At 36.4% G+C, this 20,477-nt stretch overlaps 1 protein-coding gene across 9 annotated transcripts in view; it reads right to left on the bottom strand.

The window, feature by feature from the left end:
• The window catches only part of LOC126366726 (cAMP-specific 3',5'-cyclic phosphodiesterase), a 480,018-nt gene that overhangs the window by 59,985 nt on the left and 399,556 nt on the right, over nt 1-20,477 (bottom strand). For 8 of the 9 annotated variants that reach the window (XM_050009948.1, XM_050009953.1, XM_050009952.1 and 5 more), the window contains one exon: nt 19,773-19,808. The exons of the other annotated variant lie outside the window; for it this stretch is intronic. In XM_050009948.1, the coding sequence (XP_049865905.1) occupies nt 19,773-19,808 (36 nt within the window). The remainder of the gene's footprint in view (nt 1-19,772; nt 19,809-20,477) is intronic. 9 annotated transcript variants of the gene reach the window in all.

Below are 20,477 nucleotides of genomic sequence, written 5' to 3'. Positions count from 1 at the left end.
TACCATTACTGTTTAGGTTCTAAATATAACTAAATATTAGAAAAGAAACCTTCCATCATCACCTATCAACACATCAAACTTCTGTTCCATTATTCCTTATAAGTCGCGAGCTAGAATTTTTTTAACTTTAAACTCGATTTTCTCAAAACTTGAATTTTGGACTTGTATTACTTTTCACCGACGGTACAGAATTGTGTTATATGTATATAAATGTTTCATAGAGATGCGCTTGAATAGTTGCGCAACAAGTTCGAAAACTATTAAACAACTCGTGCGATAAATTATTCAAGAGCTTATTTCGCAGACTCAAAAATTAAGCCCTCAAAAATGTCTGTGAGCAGAATGTAGAGTCGAACCAACTTCAGCTTATTAGTTTTAGGTAAATTAACTTTGTGTAGCGTGCTTTCACTGCGTTTGCTGGTAAGTTAAATTAAATTCACAGGTAAAAGAGGATATACTGCAACATGGTTAGTTTGAATTTTGGTTTTATTTTCCTTTGCACTACGCGTTGTTTGCAACAAAACAGAATATAGTTTTTTTATTCAACGTACTTATATACTAAACTTAACTTACCAAACTTGTCTAAGGTAGTGTCTAAGGTAGGTCGAAATCTGACAATAGTATCAACGGAGAATACAAACGATAGTAACGATACTATAAACGCTTATAGTATAAACTACGTACCACCACGTGTATGTACTTGTAGTCTTAAACCTAAATAAAGATTCTATCTATCTATAGAGACAAAACTATCGATTGTTTTGGACAATCGATAATTTGATATTATAGTTTTACCTACCTTATAACTACTAACAAACTATTTGTAGTCCAAAACAATCTATGGTATCTATAGTATTGCTTCTATCAATACTATGAAATTCTTACTACCGGCCAACTATCGATAGTCGACTGTCGATCAGTAACACCGGTCTAAGGCATTTTTACTGTAATGCAGGACAGGCATAACGTTACTTGTTATGACCATCGTACAATGTTAGTATCATCATCATCAGCCCATTAACGTCCCCACTGCTGGGGCACGGGCCTCCCCTATGGATGGATAGGGAGATTGGGCCTTAAACCATCACGCGGACCCAGTGCGGATTGATGGTTATTAACGACTGCTAATGCAACGGCTTAACGTGCCTTCCGAAGCACGGAGGAGCTCGAGATGAAAACTTTTTTTTGTGGTCACCCATCCTATGACCGGCCTTTCGAAAGTTGCTTTACTTCAATAATCGCAGACCGACCGCGTTAACCGCTGCACCACCGAGCTCCTCTAATGTTAGTTTACTGCACCTAATTATAGCTAGTAACTGAGAAATTCACTAAATAATTCATCGGACGCTAAAAGCAAAGTGGTTGCTGGTTATACTTACAAGTTATGAACTTTTGAGTCACTTTTAAAGACCATACCGTGAGTTTATTTATAATATAATTAAGAATGAGCCGTGGTAGAGATACAAGAGAAGAAGTCACTCAGCGGTAAAGGAAAACATCTTGAGATAATTCACATTCCCGAGAAACGCGTTTCGGAGGTATGTGACCTAATCTGTATTGGGCTGCTTTTTCCCGTTGCGTGTCGGAAGGTCAGACACGTAGTCTCTTTTGTGAAAAATCGTACCTGTCAAATCTTCAGGTTAAGTAAGGAAACTATGTGAAAACGGGACAACGCTAGGGAGATGATGATGAAGGCTCAATGAAAGTAGACCTTGCCTGTGTCTATTACCGTCCTCTGAAGATCATAAAGAACAATTTACATGAAGATTATTTTATAATTTAATTTAATGATAAATTATCAAGCCCTCCCTTTGTCACAATAAATTACAATCAAAAGTATACGAAACAAGTCCGATAAACAATTGGATTAGCTGATAAATTACAGAAGTCGACGCTCGGAGAATTGCTCTCAATTTTATTGCTTCGCTTATTTGAATTTCACGTCAAGTGGCAAATATAAAAAAGCCAATATCAATTATCTAAAGTGACTGATTTATTGCATTTCGATATTATTACAATGTTTGATTCCATTGCTTTCCGTTCATTACAAAATATTTTGTAGTAATTATTGTTCGAATAACATTATTATACCAAATATTGGACGGTTTCATGCCAAAGGCAAATATCCATAGGTTTGGAAATGTAACTGGTATTACAATTTGCGGCTGAATTTAAGTGTGATTGCAACCAGTATTCACATCTGATAAAGAGAGTGGATTATCGTAGAAATTAGCTGCTTCAGTATTTATGAGAATTCAGTTCTTTAGTTCTCGCACTAATGATGTATTAATTCATCAGAGCAATTTGCACTAGCACATTTGGCACGACTGTTATAGACGGCGATACGGCTCACCCCCAATCACAGTCAAACAGAAAGCTGAGGTGAAGCGCGATTCAGTTCTCCTTGCGATGGATGGATGTACTCTGACTAATCAAATTAGGACTATAGTCGTGAACTTTATGTCGTTCACCTGAGAACTTAGTTGCAAAATTATTTTCACTTTTACTTTTTGTAACGTTTTCTACCGCCGAATGCACAATACTTGTTTTTGATGATCATGTGTCCAGGGTTTATCGACCGACCGTTATTCTATTTTCAAACACCATAAATATGTCTGCGTTATCATCAATCACTGTTAAGAATCGAATTTAAAATGAATCGAATGGCTAGACTTGCCATGCTGCTTATAATAACATTTTTGGACATGAACAAAAGTAGATGGAAGTTGTCTTTTAAAAATGCTAAGCACTCTTACTGTTATTTATATTAAGTGGCAGACACAAAAAGAGAAGGTGTTCTATCTATTTTATCTTCGTAGAATGTAATTGATTAATTTCGCTACAGTCAAGTGTGACCACTGAACGGTTAGTAGCAAGTTGTTTAGTCCATTACCTGATTGATCTATCCTCAATTTGATTAATTGCTTGCTGATCTGACTTCCTGTGTCCAGGGTTCTAATACCCAAGTGGCGAAAATCCGGGTATTAATTGGCTGACAAAGAGAAAAGCGGCTTTTTTCCCATGCATGGTCTGGGATAAATAGAATAGTTAAGAATGTTTATAAATACCAGGTTAGTGTTGCCGGTCGATAGTCTACATTGATAGATAGTTTATCGATAAGTTACTTATTCTATCGTCACACCGTACGCGCGAAAAAGTCGAAGTAATACAGTATCGATAGGATGCTCTGTTTTAGATGAAAACTATTGATTATCTGACAACAGAAAGTATATAAAAACCGATCAAAGAGAATAAACGTAGAATCTGTACCTAGACAAATAGTACTTTGTTATTTTTACTTCTGAATTTGTGAAGAAAATTAAAAATTTGTGTTGGAAATTTATTATAGCGGGCTGGGCGAAGGTTTACGCACCCTAATACGCATTACACTAAAACTGCGGAAAATGAAGTTTGGGATGCCTTAAAACCCTTCACCCATGGAAAGGGGAATGCAGAGTCAAATATTATACTATTATTAAACCTTTTAGGTAGTTTCGAGTTTAATGGCGCGGTCATATGCCAAAGGTCAATCAATTTACACGAGTTTGAGAAATTTCTTTTTACTTATTATATATGTGTGTTAAATACTAACGGTCTTTATATACTACTGTTTTATTCAAAGTGTTAACAGTTTTGCCCGTGTTATGTAAAATTTCAAATACAACTATTTATTATTGTCAGTCAAAATCAAGAAAAGCAAGAAAATCAAGGGGCGGAAGGCAAGAGGGAAACCACTGCCCTATTTTTCCCTAAAAAGAAGCATGGAAAATGCTGCACTGACAAGAGCGTGGCTCTTAAATTGAGCATGAGTCAAAATCAACGTTGCGCTACCTACATACATTTTTAGGTACTGTTATAACCCGCCTACACGGTTGAAGAGTCGCATTTTCTAAGTTTAGGGAGATTATTAAATATTTATCTTGAAATTTCACATAATTCTAAAGACCTTAAAGCGAAAAGCTAAAAATAAACGATAAGATAGGATGAAGCTAGTCGGCACAGGTATGGGGGAGTTGACTTTATGAGACAAGCTGAGCGGAAACGGAAATAGTTGCATCCACCGTGAGCCACGTCACAACCTACTGCAGAAATATTAGCTTGTTGACTGGCTCTGCAAACTCACAGTACTAGTCTGTCGCACAGGATATTGAATCTGAACGTCTACTTTAAGATCGAGTTTCAAACTAAATTCAGTAACTAAATATATGACAAAAGCAATCTGATAACTAAAACGTCGAGTGCACGTGCTTCATACTTTTCAAATTTATTGGAAGGTAAGGCAAAGGGCAAAGCGTCGAAAATGCGTGGGTATCTTTGCCAACGCTAGGAGTCATTGATGTATAATAATAATATTATGTTATTATCAGATAAATCTTTTGACGAGAAGTGCTGATCAGTAAAATGATTGTACCTATATATAATATATATATTGTTTATGTAAGTATATGAAATTCAACAAAATATGGATCATAATTTATTATGAAAAATCAAACAATAGAAATTCTGTAACCGATACATTTTCTTGGCAAGAGATATTTTGTTTCCGGACGAGGTGAACGTATTTTATTGATGTAAGGTAAAACGATCCGTTATTAGTACGATAATTAACAATAATTTGAATAATTCCTGTAGCAAGAACATACAAGTGTTGTTAGCTTAGTTAGTTATTTCATGCGTAGGAGTCGCTGTAAGACTCATTGAAATTCAAACCGTGTATTGCGGTTGATCAACCCGCATTCGCTTATCTTGTATCACACACAGCTTTAACACAGAAACAACTTAGTCTACAAACTTTTCACATGTTCGTTAACGTCTGTTACTTTCAGACATGTTCTCATTACTAGAACTCTCTTAATTGCTCAATCTAAGCATGACAACGTTGCAAACAATTTACCACGTCCATCCAGGACAAGAATTTCATTTCAGTCTTATAACGAAGGACTTTGAGGAATATAGGAAGTTGATTCACGAAACTACGGAGGTCGTTTTCGTTATTGAATTACGAAAAGTTGTCGAGAAGTAAATTCTATCATTTTTCAAAGTACTTTCACCCGCACCCTTTCAATATGTATTGAGTTCATTCTTTTACCTTGTAGGGAATAAAACTCAAGGTTCTTTGCGGTGTTCGAAGCAGGTGATCGATTTCAAATCGCCATGTCGTTCGTTATTCGCGACATGTATCGATGTCGACGACACTGGATACAACTCATATACAATGAACATTTTATTGTTGTACTTTTTAGAAAATAAGGAGAACGCCGTAGTGGTTTACCTAAAGGTAAAGGTCGGTTCGTTTGCAACAAGAGATAGCTTTAATTGTATTGGTTTCGGAAAAGGGCCCAGGTAAATCGAAATTTTGTAATAGGATACCTCTTGGTATGTGACCGGATTACATTAAAAAGAGTACCAAAATACCTAAATTGTTGCAGGGACAGAAGAATACCTTCTATGATGATAAACGAAAGAGTTAATAGAGTAATCAATTGAACATATTTATTTATTTGTTTTGATATAGTCAAGCAGAAAACGAATAACATACGCGGGTATTGAAATACTCCTCAATCAAATTCCTTGAGAAGAAATTTGCATTGAATGCAGAAAAAAATGAAACCCCAAAGGAAATCGCGAGCCAATTTGCAATGCGTAGTCGTTTTATCTTATATTTAGCCAGGTAAAGTTCCAAGGGCGGTCTTATTTCCCCCGGCGTTTTATGACAAGCTTGTTGCCAACTTTCATAATAATGTTATGTTATTTATCAAACTTATTTATTGGAAAACAGAATACAGATGTGATGGACGCAAGGTAAACAAGGTTAGTTCTACTGGGATGTGCGCAGGACGCAAGGCAGCAATAATTCTAGGGATTGTTGTTCAAAATCAAAAGTGATTCGTATTTAAAATTAAAATTCCGGTTGGAATCCGGACTTGTACCAACGAGTTATTAATTTATTATAAGTACTTACAGTTTTAACTAACACAGTTGGCTCGACCATTATAGACGTCAATACGGCTCACCACCTATCACGTTGTTCTAATAGAAAGCTCGGTTAGGTTAGGTTATGGATGGATAGACGGATGGATTACTCATCATCATCAGTCCATTTACGTCCCCACTGCAGGGGAACGGGCCTTCCCTATGGATGGATACGAGTAGGGAGAACGGGCCTTAAACCATCACGCGGGCTAATGCAGTCGGGACAAACGGCTTAACGTGCCTTCCGAAACACGGAGGAGCTCGAGCTGAAAACTTTTTTTTTGTGGTCACCCATCCTTTGCGAAAGTTGCTTAACTTCAACAATCGCACACCAAGCGCGTTTACCGCTGCGCCACCGAGCTCCTCCGATGCTCCGATGGATTACTACCCCTTACAGTTCACGACTATATCCCATAAAATTAAATATAACATCACACGAACTTTAGAAAGAACAGCTTTTTACTGAGATGTTCCATATTATTTTTAATAGGCTTGGTCATAACTTGAATTTGGACCTATTTGCTAGCAGCATTCAAGGTGCTAAAAAAGCACTTGTTAGAGACTTCGTTTCCTCTATTGTTTAGATATTTCTATTTTTAAGGTTTTTACCATATGGTCTTAGAAACGTAATGTAAATTGTGTTTTCTTTCAATCTGTGGAAGCTTTTTAATGGCTTTTAGATATTAAGTTAATATGTAACTTTGTAAATTTAGCTGTAAGCTCCCCAAATAAAATAAAATTATAACTGTTAAAATTTCATTGTAGTTCTTGTAGTTATATTACCACCCGTTCAGAAAGTGATATATTGTATGACTGACGAGAAGCAGCGGTGTTAGTGCCAAAAGAACATTTTGTTTAAATTCAACCTTAGTTTGTGTACGTTACCATTGTATTGATGCGTGTGTAGAGCCAAGGAAGATAAGTAAACAAATTCTGGTCCCTTTTACATTACAATACAATACAAAAACTCTTTTAGCTTTTGTGTATGGCAAAACGTCGCGAATAAGTCTTATTTTGTGTTAATTAATATTTTGCGTTACTTTTAGTGAGAATATAATACAAATACGAATACGATCATAATATTTTAATAACATACTTCTTCCCAAAATAAAATGTACAGTTATTCAACTGTATTACATTAAATTACGAGGAAATGTCTTCCAAAATCAAGGACTATAATATTCGTCCATGAGTTGATAACTTGTAATATAATGCTGTTTATCATGACCATCTCAGAGCATTTTAAGTGGATGTATTATATGGACTTCTTCTGCGTTTTCTAATAGTAAAAATCGCGATATCTATATACTTATACTATATAGCTACTGCTAGATTGTCTCCAAGTCTCAAAGTGTCCAGAAGTAAGTTGTTTTGTTTCGATATCTGTATGTAGTTGTTCGTCGCGTCTCCTACTTTAGTAACTATAATTTGGAACTACGCCAGATAGTGGGACTACACAAACATTATTTACAACCACTTACAACTGATACATGCTGATTACATTTCGTAGAAGTCAATTAAGTTTCCTTAACTGTCCGTCTTAATCCGTCTAGCTAGAGATATTATTTCGTTGGCGAATAGCTGGTAACTCATTCCTTTTATATTTGACTTATAATTACCTAACACCCTATTACTAAGAAAGACTGCTAGTTGTCTTATGTGTGACGACCTGTCTCGCTATCCATCCAAGTTTATGTAGATAATAAAACCCGTGTTAATATTATTATACGTAATGATTCCTCACTAATTTAGTAGGCACACGTAGTTATTATGATTCATCAATAATTATACACATGTAAGGGATTACATGTCTGTAATTGTAATTATGGGAATAAAGCTGTGAGATAAGATTATCGATTACGAATTGTTGTAAACAATAAAAGTTTAAAAACTAAGAATCTGCCTAAGGAAAAATCACGCCTAAAAAAAGTATAAAACAAGAAAATATGTGTATTTCTCTAAAATTCTTCCGAATGTTGATGTTTTGGAGATAGCCGTGGTCGTAAACCAATCTGTCCTAAAAGTTTGAATTGAATTTAGCGTGATTTCAAGACGCTTAAGACGAAGACAATCAAGACGCTTCTAGTGACACCTCATTCGTTAAATTCTAACAGGTGGTTTAGAAGTTAGGTTGGCACTGACGTGCATACCTATGCACATACATACATACATAGCGGTCAAACACATAACTCTCCTCTTTGTTTCGCCGAAGTCGGGTAAAAACAACGACTATTCAAATAGAAGTGTCTCATAATGTCGATTTTTTAACATACTTCTTTATAAGCAAGACAATATCATTGTTACGTGAGTGTCGTGCGTCTGACGACTGCACTGGTCCGGTACGGACTATTTATATCATAAAGTATAATTACCGCTGACATACTTAGTTGGTTATGAAATAATAAACTATTTCTATTGACTTATTCATACATATAGAATTATAAATTTGTAATTTTCTGACTTTCCCCTTTACTGAATCTATTACCTACCTAGTAATTTGAAGGGGCGTTTTCCAATTATAGGTTTTATATATAAGTACGTATTATGTTTTCTACTTTATTATGATAAAACGTTTTGAATTACAAATCTTTTTATTGTATTGTGTTTTTTTTTTTCAGGACAATGAAGCCATTGATCTTATTATTTGATAAGATTTTCCACGTGATGCCTTCAGCCGCTCCGATACAATAAAATATATACAAACAGGACTTTACAGGACGTTGTCCTAAGCGTCTCTAATGTTTTCTTCGGAGGCAGATCGGAATTCTAAGAACAACATCATTTTCTCGGAGTCCACGCGACTAGGAAAGAAAAATCTAGCGAAGACAGGTTTTCCAGAGGAAAGTCCGTTCTTATTTATGTTTGAAAGGTGCTTAGTGCTATTTTTAACTAGAGAGGAGAGCATGTTAGTATTGTTCCATCGCTGGAAGCTGCAAAAGCTGACTCGTGCCGAGAATTCCGCCCACGTCATTTTATTTAAATTTACTTAACTTCTGCTGCTCCTTCATTTTATTATAAAGTTAAGCCGTATTCATTGCCCAGCTTTAAAAGTCATTAATTTTACAATAATAATATTAATACGTATTGTGTTTTGTTGTATAACATTGTCTAAATATATCAATCTTTCATTCTATCTTTAGAAAGAGCACTGATTTTAATCTAACAGCGAAGTAACATTTAAATGTTACGTTATTTAATTAGAGCTTTAAAGACCTCATTTATTAGCAACGAAGGTAGTTTCACAAAGGAGGATGCTGCGATCCATCACACTGCTATATTCATTGTCTTCATTTTCATTTATTTCAATAGTATTCCGATAATCTAATCGTGGAAACGTTATAGATCATGTTTCAAATAAGTATTTCATTTGTTTTCTTACATGTGTTGTATAGTACATAACCCTGTGTTTTTATCCTCAAAGTATTTTAATGTTAATTTTTGTGGCCAATTTAGAACCCAAGTTTTCTCGTAAAATATCCCAGCTGCGCATGTAAGAACCGGGGGTTTCTGTTAGGTAACTTAGCTGCTCTGTGTTTTATGTCGTTTGTTAATCGACCAGATCAATACTGTGCGCAATTTTTAAAGTAAATTACATATCTTTCTTTGTACTCTACCCTCCTGTTGTTTGTACTGGCTTTGCTATTTTCCGTATTGTTCAGTCACGTGGATGCAAAAAAATCGCAGAAAACTCTCTCAACGTCTAAAGAGACGAGCACTTATCAATTTATTCCTGAAAACGGAGGAAAACATTTTTGTTACAATCGCATCCATAATTGTTTTCTTTCTACTCTCAAGTGCTTCACGTCATAATAAGCTGAAGATTCTTTTAGACTCTACTGGTTCAATTTTACTCTTAGTAGAACAAGCATTTACCTAGCATAAACAAATTCAATTTTGCTTCTCGCAGTTTTACCTGGAAATATCGAATTATTTTGCGACTAAACCTCATAGTGACCTTTGACAGTGAAGTTCAAAGGACGGCTTTCAGCTTTGTTTTAGCACAGTTAATCAAATAAATCCACAAAATTGTACAAATTTAGATTAAAATTTATCGGGAAAGGAAAGTTAGGTTAGATTAGGTAAATAAATACGTAAGGTAGATCTTAATTTGAAAACTTTAAATGGACGTGTTTAGTTTGGGAACAAATAGTAGTAGGGCAGTGGAGTGGGAGGAACAAGTAACTTTTGTTTGCGTTCAGGAGTATAAACGAAACGTACTTCAAACGGTTGCATTTATTAACTATACGTACATAGAACGACGACTCTATTCAGAAACCGACAAAGCACAGTTGGAAATCGCTGCGATTAGACTTAAATAGTACATGTGAATACGTACGACTGTCGCTGCATGCGTCGCCCACATACTCAAACACACTCGTACACTGATGCGACATACACAAGGACAGAGGAACTCGCAGACAACAAATACGAATTTATTTGTGTCATAATCCCTAAGCCATATCACACGAGGAACCTTTCATCTTTTGATCCAGAAATATGTTTTAGAACTGTAATCTCATAACATCATAAACAGACCATCCCATAAATTAAACCAAACGGACGTGTTGAGATTTACGACAAAAAAGTTGTTTTACATACCAAGGATTCTTGCATATGCGATTAACTCATAATGATTCATTGCGATTTGCATGTACTCGTTACGCTTTATAATATTCATTTATTAGCCTTGTGTGTAGCGTCTATTGTTCAAAGCAAACCATTTGAATAGATTTAAACATTACACAACAATACTCAATTCATTGTCATAGGTTTTCAGATAACGTGTTACGTTTGTGAGTTTTTATGTAAAGGTAAAGTAACGAACGACCTACAGATGTCGTAGGGCTTATAGTAGTCATATTTATTAAATTAGTTTTACGTTTAACAAGCTACTAGCTCCACTTGATATTAACTCAGAATAATCAGCCGAATCATCCCCCTCAGTATTCGTTACGATGTCACTTACACCCCGTACAAGTTAATACGGTAGCCACACAAGTATCATAGAAATACTGAGGGGGATGATTCAGACCATGATTCTGAGTTGATATCAAGTGGAATTTTCTCTCAGAAAATTCATGAAAATTTTAGTATTTTTTAAATTATTTTCCGTTTCATACTTTTGCGACGGAAAAAATCAGTTGATATCAACTCAGAATCATGGCCTGAATCATCCCTCAAAGTTTTCGTTACGACGTCACTAACACCCTGTATTATTCGAGCGACTATAGAAAGTCCGGCCCGGGACGACATTTCTATTTATATTGCTCGTGATACCGTCACCAGTTATCGGTCCTTGCTAGTTATGTTCCCTTGTATGCAAATTGAAACAGGATCCTGTATTCCAGCAAAATATCAAGTACGCTTTAAGTACTACATAAAACGCTTATAAACTCTACACATAGAGGCGTGGCATTACCATTTTAGATGTGAGTTACAAACTTCGTGTTCAATTTGAGCAAGTTTAGCCGTAATACATTAATGTTTGCGAAATAACGACGTCACTAATTTCTTATTAGTTTTGCGGTATAATTATTTTAATTTATATTTAATAGCCTTTAAAGAACGTTTCTTGCGTGCTGATTGACGTATTTAGTCGTCCAGTCTGTAATTATTAAATACATTGTTGGGAATCGAGAACAAACGTAATGAAAAAGTTTGATTGACGGTTTGAGTGTGAGAGTAGTAGGTAGGTACAAGGATCTATTCTCTTCTATTCTTGGAGACAAGTTTCCAAGTAAATGTTAGTAATTAAAGTAACTGCAGGGCTCGAGCCCCGATTGATCCCAGCGATATTGTGTTAACCGGTCCTAATTGATCTCTGTTGCCTTCCCTTTAATCGATGCTATCTAACCGTGGGCAATTCAAATTGTATAAGAAACCTATGCTCGTATTTTGATAAGAAGTATTGGTTATGTCGTCGTACCATCAAAGCAGCTGAAAAGACACTCGTCTATTTTTAAGTTTATAAGTACTTACTAAAGAATTACTTATTACAAAATATTTTATAGAAATTATTTTTTATGTAAGTATTCTTGTTTTCCCCTGTCGAATAAATGGATAGAGATAAATTAAGAAGGCCGAACTAGGTACCTATTATTATAATGTTCCAATTAAATCTCTCTTGAAGGTCATGAGTCATACTGAGCCTACGGCGGAGTTTGTAGACAATTGTGTGCTCAATTTATCTCACACATGAAGTCACTTGAGCCCGACTTGTTGTACAAAAACAGTTATTGATATTGACATTTTAATTCCAATCCCAAAGTCTGAATTTCAATTTTCTCTTTGATGAGAAGGTACACAGAATGGCTCGCTGGCTTTTTAATTAAAACGTCAATAAGATGGAAAAAGGTACACTTGAGGTTTGACCTTGTGCGATAAAAAAAGGAATGGTGGCAGTACCTAATCAAGATGTAGGTGAATCCGTTCGGTTTAGAGGCGGAGTGCAATCTAATTAAGGGAGTTGGGAGGTTAAAACAAATAATAACGGGTTCTTACCGCGTTTAAAATAGGGATATGAGACTCCCGATATTAAACGCAGTAAGAACCCGTTATTATGTGTTTTAAGTATGTATGTTTCTCTACTACGATTAAGTGGTAAAAACAAATCCGATATTCGGGGCTCAATACAACAGTTAGTCAACAGCAACAACAACAGGAAGGTTAATAGGGCCACATCGAAGCAATTCATCTAAAAAAGCAATATTGCCATTTGACATGTGTTTGCCTTGCGCACTTACTTTTATATGCGCAAATGTCAAATTGTAATATTGCTTTTTTAAGATGAATTGCTTCGATGTGGCCTTCATAAACCCTCTTATGGCTTCTACAGTTACAAGAACCACAAAGGTAAATGTTAGTTTTCAGAAATGTACGCCATTGATCGATACTATCAACTTGCACTCATCACCTCCCTACCGTTATCTCTTTTTTCACAGGGTCCACTTGCCTAACCTGAAGATCAAGTCCAGTTTTTTTATAGATTCGACTGCCTGTCTGACCTTCAAACCCGCAAAGAAAAACTAGCCCATTGCAGATTAGGTCACATACTTCCGAACGCAGTTCTCGTCAATTTGGGATTCCTTTCGATGTTTTCCTTCGCTGCTGAGCACGTAATAATTTATGATGCAAACATGAATTCGAAAACAAATTTATTGGTTTAGACCCGTGTTAGGGACTAGGAGGGTTAAGCTTTCTTCCAATTGAGCTACCACGGTTGCTTCTAATTGTTGGTACAAGCGGTATATTTTTGTAAGTATGATTTTAAATCGTAGCATATTCATAAAAGGACGAACCGCAAAAATAATGATGCTAAAGGGAAATAAAAACAGTCATAACAGTATGAAACCATTGTTTTTAATATAACCATTGTTTCTTTTCAGGGACAAGTCATTTATACGTGATCCATAACATTAGAAATATTTTATGCATGTCACATAAGTAATAATTTCCATTTTGAAGTTCGAATAGGGTACGGTTATAAATGTGAACATTATTCCGTAAGCCTAGACCCTTTTATTTTATGTATGTAAAGTAATATGTAGAAAGATACGAGACTTTGCCGTGGGAATTGTCTGGAGGAGCAGTAATGTTGGTAAAACATGAAACGAATTTTGTTTCCCCAAGTACTTGTGTTAGACTTTTTTATTGACGACTACGTGTTACGCAACTGGAGGGTGAGGAAGACTCCTTCGAAAAATGCGCGAAATATGACATTTAGACGAATATCCCTTTCAACATGGCAAACGATATTAAGGAAATACTTCGTAAAGAACATATCCTTGGGACTGCGATTGCGATGTTAATGTACAGGAACGTAAACGTAATTTTATATCTTTCAATTTACCTCTTTATAAACTTTCAGAGCTATATTATATATACGTATATATATTGTTTGCCAACTACCTATTGTAAACAGAACGTTAACCAGCGCATAAATACCGAGAGGTGCAATAAGTGAGTATAACCCAAAGTTATGAGCAATAGCAGCCAAACGGTGAAAAAACGGTATTTGGTTTGCTCTTCATCAATTTTAAAATACAGAAAAACGTTAAACTGAAAGTAAACCTTCTCATAACTCGTCATCGCATGCTTATTAAGTTCGGGCATTTCAATTTCCCGTCGAAATATTGCTAGTAACTAAAGTGTCAGTGCACCTGGCAGGTGATGAGGACGTAATAAATGGTTGTTTTTGGTTTTCAGTTGGTAGGTACTCACGCATCGCGGCGGGTGCGTTCGTCCCAGAATTTCTCCCAGAAAGTGGATCTGTTTTTGATGCGGAGGACGCTGGTGCTGAGCGTGCGGGGGAGGGTGCCGCCGCTACTGCTGCCTGAGATTCCGGTGGCCATGCTGTGCTCCGACGCCGAGCTCTTCGGGATGAAGCTGACTCCGGGCTGGCCGAGCCGCTCAGACTGCGACTCCGACCGCTGCATCTCGCTACTTGCTCCACGCACTCTATGTGATATAACTACGTGCGACTGTAAATGCCAACGCGCACCACGATGTTGTCGTCATCGTCACGAGCTCACCACCTGCTCACCTACGCTCACCACTCTTCCGTACTCACACGACACTGAACTTTCTCAATATTTTTTTCAACGTACTATGCGAATTTATTCAGGAAACAAGTTTAACATGTCAATACAATCACTTCGACAAATGTAGAGATTGATGTACTGCGCGACAGGTATTCTGTTTGATAACTTTATCACTTGTATATTCTTATCAATGAAAATACTGTAAATGAAAAATGTAACTATAACACGCGTAAAATATCGATGCCTACGTCGTACTATTAATAATATAGTTAAATTGGAATATATGATTAGAAGAGACAATTGTTTGTTAGGCTGGGTTTGATGAGAGACATCCTTGGCACCAATTAGCTAAGTGACTGCGGACACCACCAGCAGCGGCCGGTCAGCCGACCAGCGCCCGACCAGTAGGACCAGTGAACGACCTCGACACCGCCAACCTCAGCTTCAACCACACTCTGTATTTGCACGATTTTTTAATTTTACATGACTTTACTAGTCACTGCGCGTAACCGAAGCGAATACGTGAACCACTTCACGCTTTAATAGAAACTGGATAAAGAACAGTCACATTTTAAGCGAAGTTACACGCTTTATAAGGGGGTTTTAACCGGCAGAGAAGAAAGAGTGCATCGCGTGTCGTCGGGCATGGAGTGGCGTCTCGCCGTCAGCCCGCGCGGACTATCAATGGAGGCAGGCGCGCCGCTCGCCGCCGCCGCCGCCACACCGCCCGGACGACGCCGAGAGCGCGCGACTCCGCCCGAGGATAAATTTGGCGCTAATGGAAACTGGCAGCGGTGAGCGCCGGTAATCAATGTTCGACGTGGAAACGTGGACCACACGACATCATCGCAGCTGACGGGCGATTCTGTTCAGGTGCACTGATAGCAATAGTAGGTACTGCTACTGTCCAAGTGTAATCGTGCACTCGTCTGATATTATCGACTCGTATTTCAAAGTGTATAAAGATTTTAGGTCCTGATAAAATAGCTGTCACGTTAAATTGACACGAAGGTGGAAAACGTGAAGGGTCCCGAGTAAATGAATATTTAATCACGTGCGAGGCAGATAGATGTTACCGTGCTCGACAGGAATGACGTAAAAGTCTGTCAAATTAAGTGTCGTTAGCTTAATTGTGCGATGTAAAGGAAAAAAAAAATATTAGTATTAATAATATTCTGCTGCTGTATACTTTTCTCCGATGGGATAGAGCTCAATAAACTGTTAATTGAGTGAAGAGAACCAGTATTTTCACTTAAAGCTGATGTAAAATTCGAGAGACTATGAATAGCGCTTAAATTGAACTAAAGGTGGTGAAGCAAGGTAGGAACCCGTGTCAAAGTGGGTTACAAGAAAATAGTAGAACAGAATAAAGCAGAATGTCATGACTTTTTATTGTAGCATACTTTGAGTACAGACTCGTAATGGCAAAGGAATACTCCATCTGGCTTAGTAATTATTCTCTAGAGTCCTCGAGACAAAGATACTCGGCCTGAGTAGTATAGAATCGGAGTCACGTATTTGTGTTCAATTTATAATAATACCTAACGGCTAGTTCGTGTTTAATGAAGACATTAGCATTAGAGCCAGCTATTGTGATGTTTCAGTATGGTTATACGTTGGGTGGTCTTTATATTTATTCTGTATTCACGCTGTGAATGTAAACTAAAGCATATTTGATACAAATTTCAACTATTTCACTTTATCTCAACTCACTACTACTTTATTTTTTATATTTCTTTATTATTTTGTGATTTTTTTTCTCATGTAAGCGAATGTAAATCTTTATCAGGAAAATAAAGTTCTTAAACCCGAATTTACCTCTAAATCAATAAAGACAACATATATTATTTGACCTAGAATGGGGCATAACCAGCTCATAAAGTATCCATGTATATTAGGAAAGGGCACAATATTGATTTTATTAGTTGTGGGGATATGATAATATTGAATTATTAAACCGCATCTTCTTAAGTTTAATAATAGTTAAGTGTTATTGGACCATTGGTTATAGAAAACGTTAACAGGAACAGTTAAATAGTCAATTCCAGTCAAATGTCAATTTCGCCCAGTTTTCTGCATGCATACAGCAGATATGTCCTGCCCACTTCAGCTTTGTTGATATTTCGTTAACATCTGCTAGTGGAGATCTGGAGCGCAGTGTCGTGTTTCTAATGTTTAACACCCAACATGCTGCGTTCCATAGCCCTCTCTCTATACAATGCCCTCCATGTTGAGGCAGACCACGACGATGATGGAGGGACGAGTTAGATGCCTTCCGGAACGTTTGACTTCTTGTCTGCCGGAACGCGGATCTCGATTACACGCAATGTAAAATATATTGTGTCTGGTATCTCGGTAGATTAGGGGTTAATACAACCCCAACAAAAACATTTTCATGTAAAATGATGCCAAGACGAGATCAAATGATCGCAATGTAGCAAAGTTCTAACTCTACACGCCCTAACTACCTATACAAACTTTCCAAACTCTACACGATAGGCAAAATATGGCCTTGCCCGTTTCGTTACTACAAGAACTATGTAACAGAATGACAATGAACAGTCAATATTTTTTTTGCCTTACTTACGTAGTTTCGTCCATGGTGATAGATAGCGAAATAGTTTTTTCACCTTCATATATTATATGGTAGCAAAACGGCCAAGCCACATATTTTGCCTAACGTGTAGAATTTGGGAACTTAGGGTTTGTATAGTTATGGCGTGTGGAGATCTGATAAGTTTTTGACATTGCGATCGTAAACGAGATCATACGATCGAAATACCTTATAATTATGATGATCGTTAGTGAGTCAGTCAGTGAGTGTCAAAATCGGGGTTTTTTTACATATCAATAAAACGTAAAGTATAATAGCTATGCATTTGAAACTTAATAACAATATAATTATTATCCTGAGAATTTGGTTTATCTGGTATTATCCAAACCTGAGTTATAAGGGCTCAAAAAATTGGCGAAAGGTTTCGAGAAAAGGTAGGTAGGGCTCTGCCCTTACGCTTTGCTTTGCTCGTATTGGCGGGGGCACTACCGTGCCTCGAGATGATGCAGGACAGGGATGCTCAGAAAGAGAAGGGGCCCTTGCCCAGCAGTCGGACATAACAATACGCTACTAAAAAAAATTTTGGATAATTCATTTTTATTAAGAAGATGTCGTTTAAACTATCTATTTGAATATTGTTGTTTCATGTTATATCGTGGTCAGATATAAAATAATATAGGTACTTAGTTGTTCCAAAAAACCAAAAGTAAAGCAAGGTATTTTCCTATAGGTCATTTGAAAGAGTTTACATATGGCAATAAATAATTTGATAAAAAATACATCATCGCATGAATATGCGAAGAGCAAGATTGGAAAAAGAAAAAATAAATATGTTTTTGAGATTACCCACACGCATCTAAAATCTAAAAATAGTCAATTCTGTGACGTTTAAGTAAGTACCATTTTATTCGAATGGATTATTCCGTTTTTTACTCCTAAATCTTGTGTGGGCGTGTTCATAATGGAGTTTCAGATTGCTTTTATCTTTGCTAAGTGTACTTACTTGCTTGTCCATATGTTTTCTGATGTACTTAAAGGTTAAACGTAATTTTGTACATGCATTCATTTTCACTAGCAATACCGAATTATTTTTATTTTACGTGACTTAATGTTGCTAGTTTAGTTTCCCGCTGCTTTGTTTGGCCGGACAATAGGGGAGCGCTCACTCGGTAGAATTGAATGCTTCTTATTCTTTTGAATTAAATTCCCTTCTATTTCTAACTGCATTTACAAATTTTAAATATACCATTTAAAATTAACGAGAACGAAACTTTATCGTATGGGATACCTAAAACCCACGCTCTTGAGACTTTTTAATTAATATTCGTTATACAGCCTTTTTAATTATATTTTAAAATATTATTTTCTTTATTGAAATTGGATGAGTTATTTTCATCATACTTCAATCAATCAATCAATAATACATACTTCATACACACTTACACACTCATACTCATACAAACCACTACACACACACACACACACACACACACACTACACACACTGCACACATACTACACACACTACATACACACACATACACACTACATACTTACTACATACTTTTTTTATATCAACAGCAAATAAACAAGAATCATTATTAATTGACCCATAACAATTAGGAACATCTGCAGCTAAATAGATATCTCGTTGATGTCTTTTATATACTTATGTAAAGGTAACAAATTATTTATGATATCACATTTATAGCTTTATATATTATATTTATAAAATAAATGTAAGGATAAGTAAGATTTATGCAATAAATCTACCTAAGGTTACTGAGAAGCGGTTTAAATTATGCAGCATTTAATCTGATATACGTGTGTTCGAAGTTTTTCAATGACATTGAGATTAAAAAGTCACTGGCCTTTGATCGTAACCACAAACAATTGATTTTGTAAAGAGCATATTAACGAAATCTGAACAACTTGCTGGATAAGCGGTATTTAAGTCCTATGATAGAAAATCACAGATTACCAGCCAGTGCGTATAATAAGTTCGTCACGGTAGACTGGATTCGGTCCCTTTATCGACTTCTGTAAGACTCCTAGCTTAGAATACTGCATTCCGTTCCCTATACCAAAGTTTCTTGTATGACTGATTACTAGTTTAGCCTCTGTGACAGAGAAAATGTTTTATGCATACTTCTTTATTTAATATTACTAAATATAATGATAAGTCTATATACTTATATACCAGAGTTTATAAACCAATTATGTCCTGCCATACAAAATATGTCGACTGGTAGTAAGTACCTAGATATTATTGGAAATGCGAGTCACTTTAAGCGGAATAACAGCTCCGACTACAAATTAAGTATTGTTTATTTTTTCGTTAATAACTAAAAAAAACCGAGCACATTATAACAGTAGCTAAAAATAGCAATCGTGTCTTTTATAAGACAAAATAAACTTAAGTATTATAATTGTTCCTTTTTTTGTCAACGTCACTGTCAAAATAAAAAATGGTTAAGACACTAAGGGGAATAAGCACCCACCTGGTTACCTAGAACGAGCAAGATTAATTGAGGATTGTGGCTTGTGTAAGAAGTACATCACTAAACAACTATTAGTCAACGAGTAGGTGAGAACATCAATAAGCTTTATAAAGAGTGCAAGCGACACAAAGAAGGATAACAAAATAATTGCTAGTACAAAGCTAGGCGTGCTATGTTAAGACCGTGCGTAGGTACAAATACATACGCTCTGTCCAGCTGTGCCGCCTCCGACTCCTTGAATCTGCAAGCAATTAAAAAATAAGGAGAAGAAGAAAGGGCTAAGGCCTCAGAGTACACGTACTATTTGCCATCTGAGGGAGGTCTCTGACGAGTTACATTTATATGCGGGGGTCAGCGTCACACCAAGTACTGTGCGAGAGTTGTGTAGTGACAGAATGGCAATAGCATGAACTCTACAATACTAGATCGGCCGGCAAATGCGGTCGTATCGTGCACTCAATTATACCGAATACTCTCGCTCGTGCTTGCGATAGCAAAAGCAACGGACACAATTTGGTTGATTTAATTACACATACAACAGGGATTTGCATGCTATCGCCAAATTATGTGGGCTGTTTGTGAGTAAGCTTACTACTGAACGTTAGTTGTACAACATTGATATTATACACGGCAATATTCATAACTGAAGCTTACTTTATTGTTCCGTCAGATGCACTGTCCTGCGGGTAATCAGTGCCTTATACGTGTTTGTCTTTGTATGTCCAGTTGAGCACTTTGTTACAATGTAATTTTTCAGTAAGTATAGTGTTACAATTACCGCCTTACCAATAAAAATAAGTATTTTACAGCCAAGCAAAGTTTGTTCGAATTATTTGATTATTAGATTTAAGTTTGCTTGGTTGCCTAGCATTTATACACACGTTCACTGTTTGTTTGCTTTTTTATTGGT

Source organism: Pectinophora gossypiella, chromosome 5 (assembly GCF_024362695.1).
Source record: "Pectinophora gossypiella chromosome 5, ilPecGoss1.1, whole genome shotgun sequence".
NCBI lineage: Eukaryota > Metazoa > Arthropoda > Insecta > Lepidoptera > Gelechiidae > Pectinophora > Pectinophora gossypiella.
This window is presented reverse-complemented; position numbering and strand designations above follow the sequence as displayed.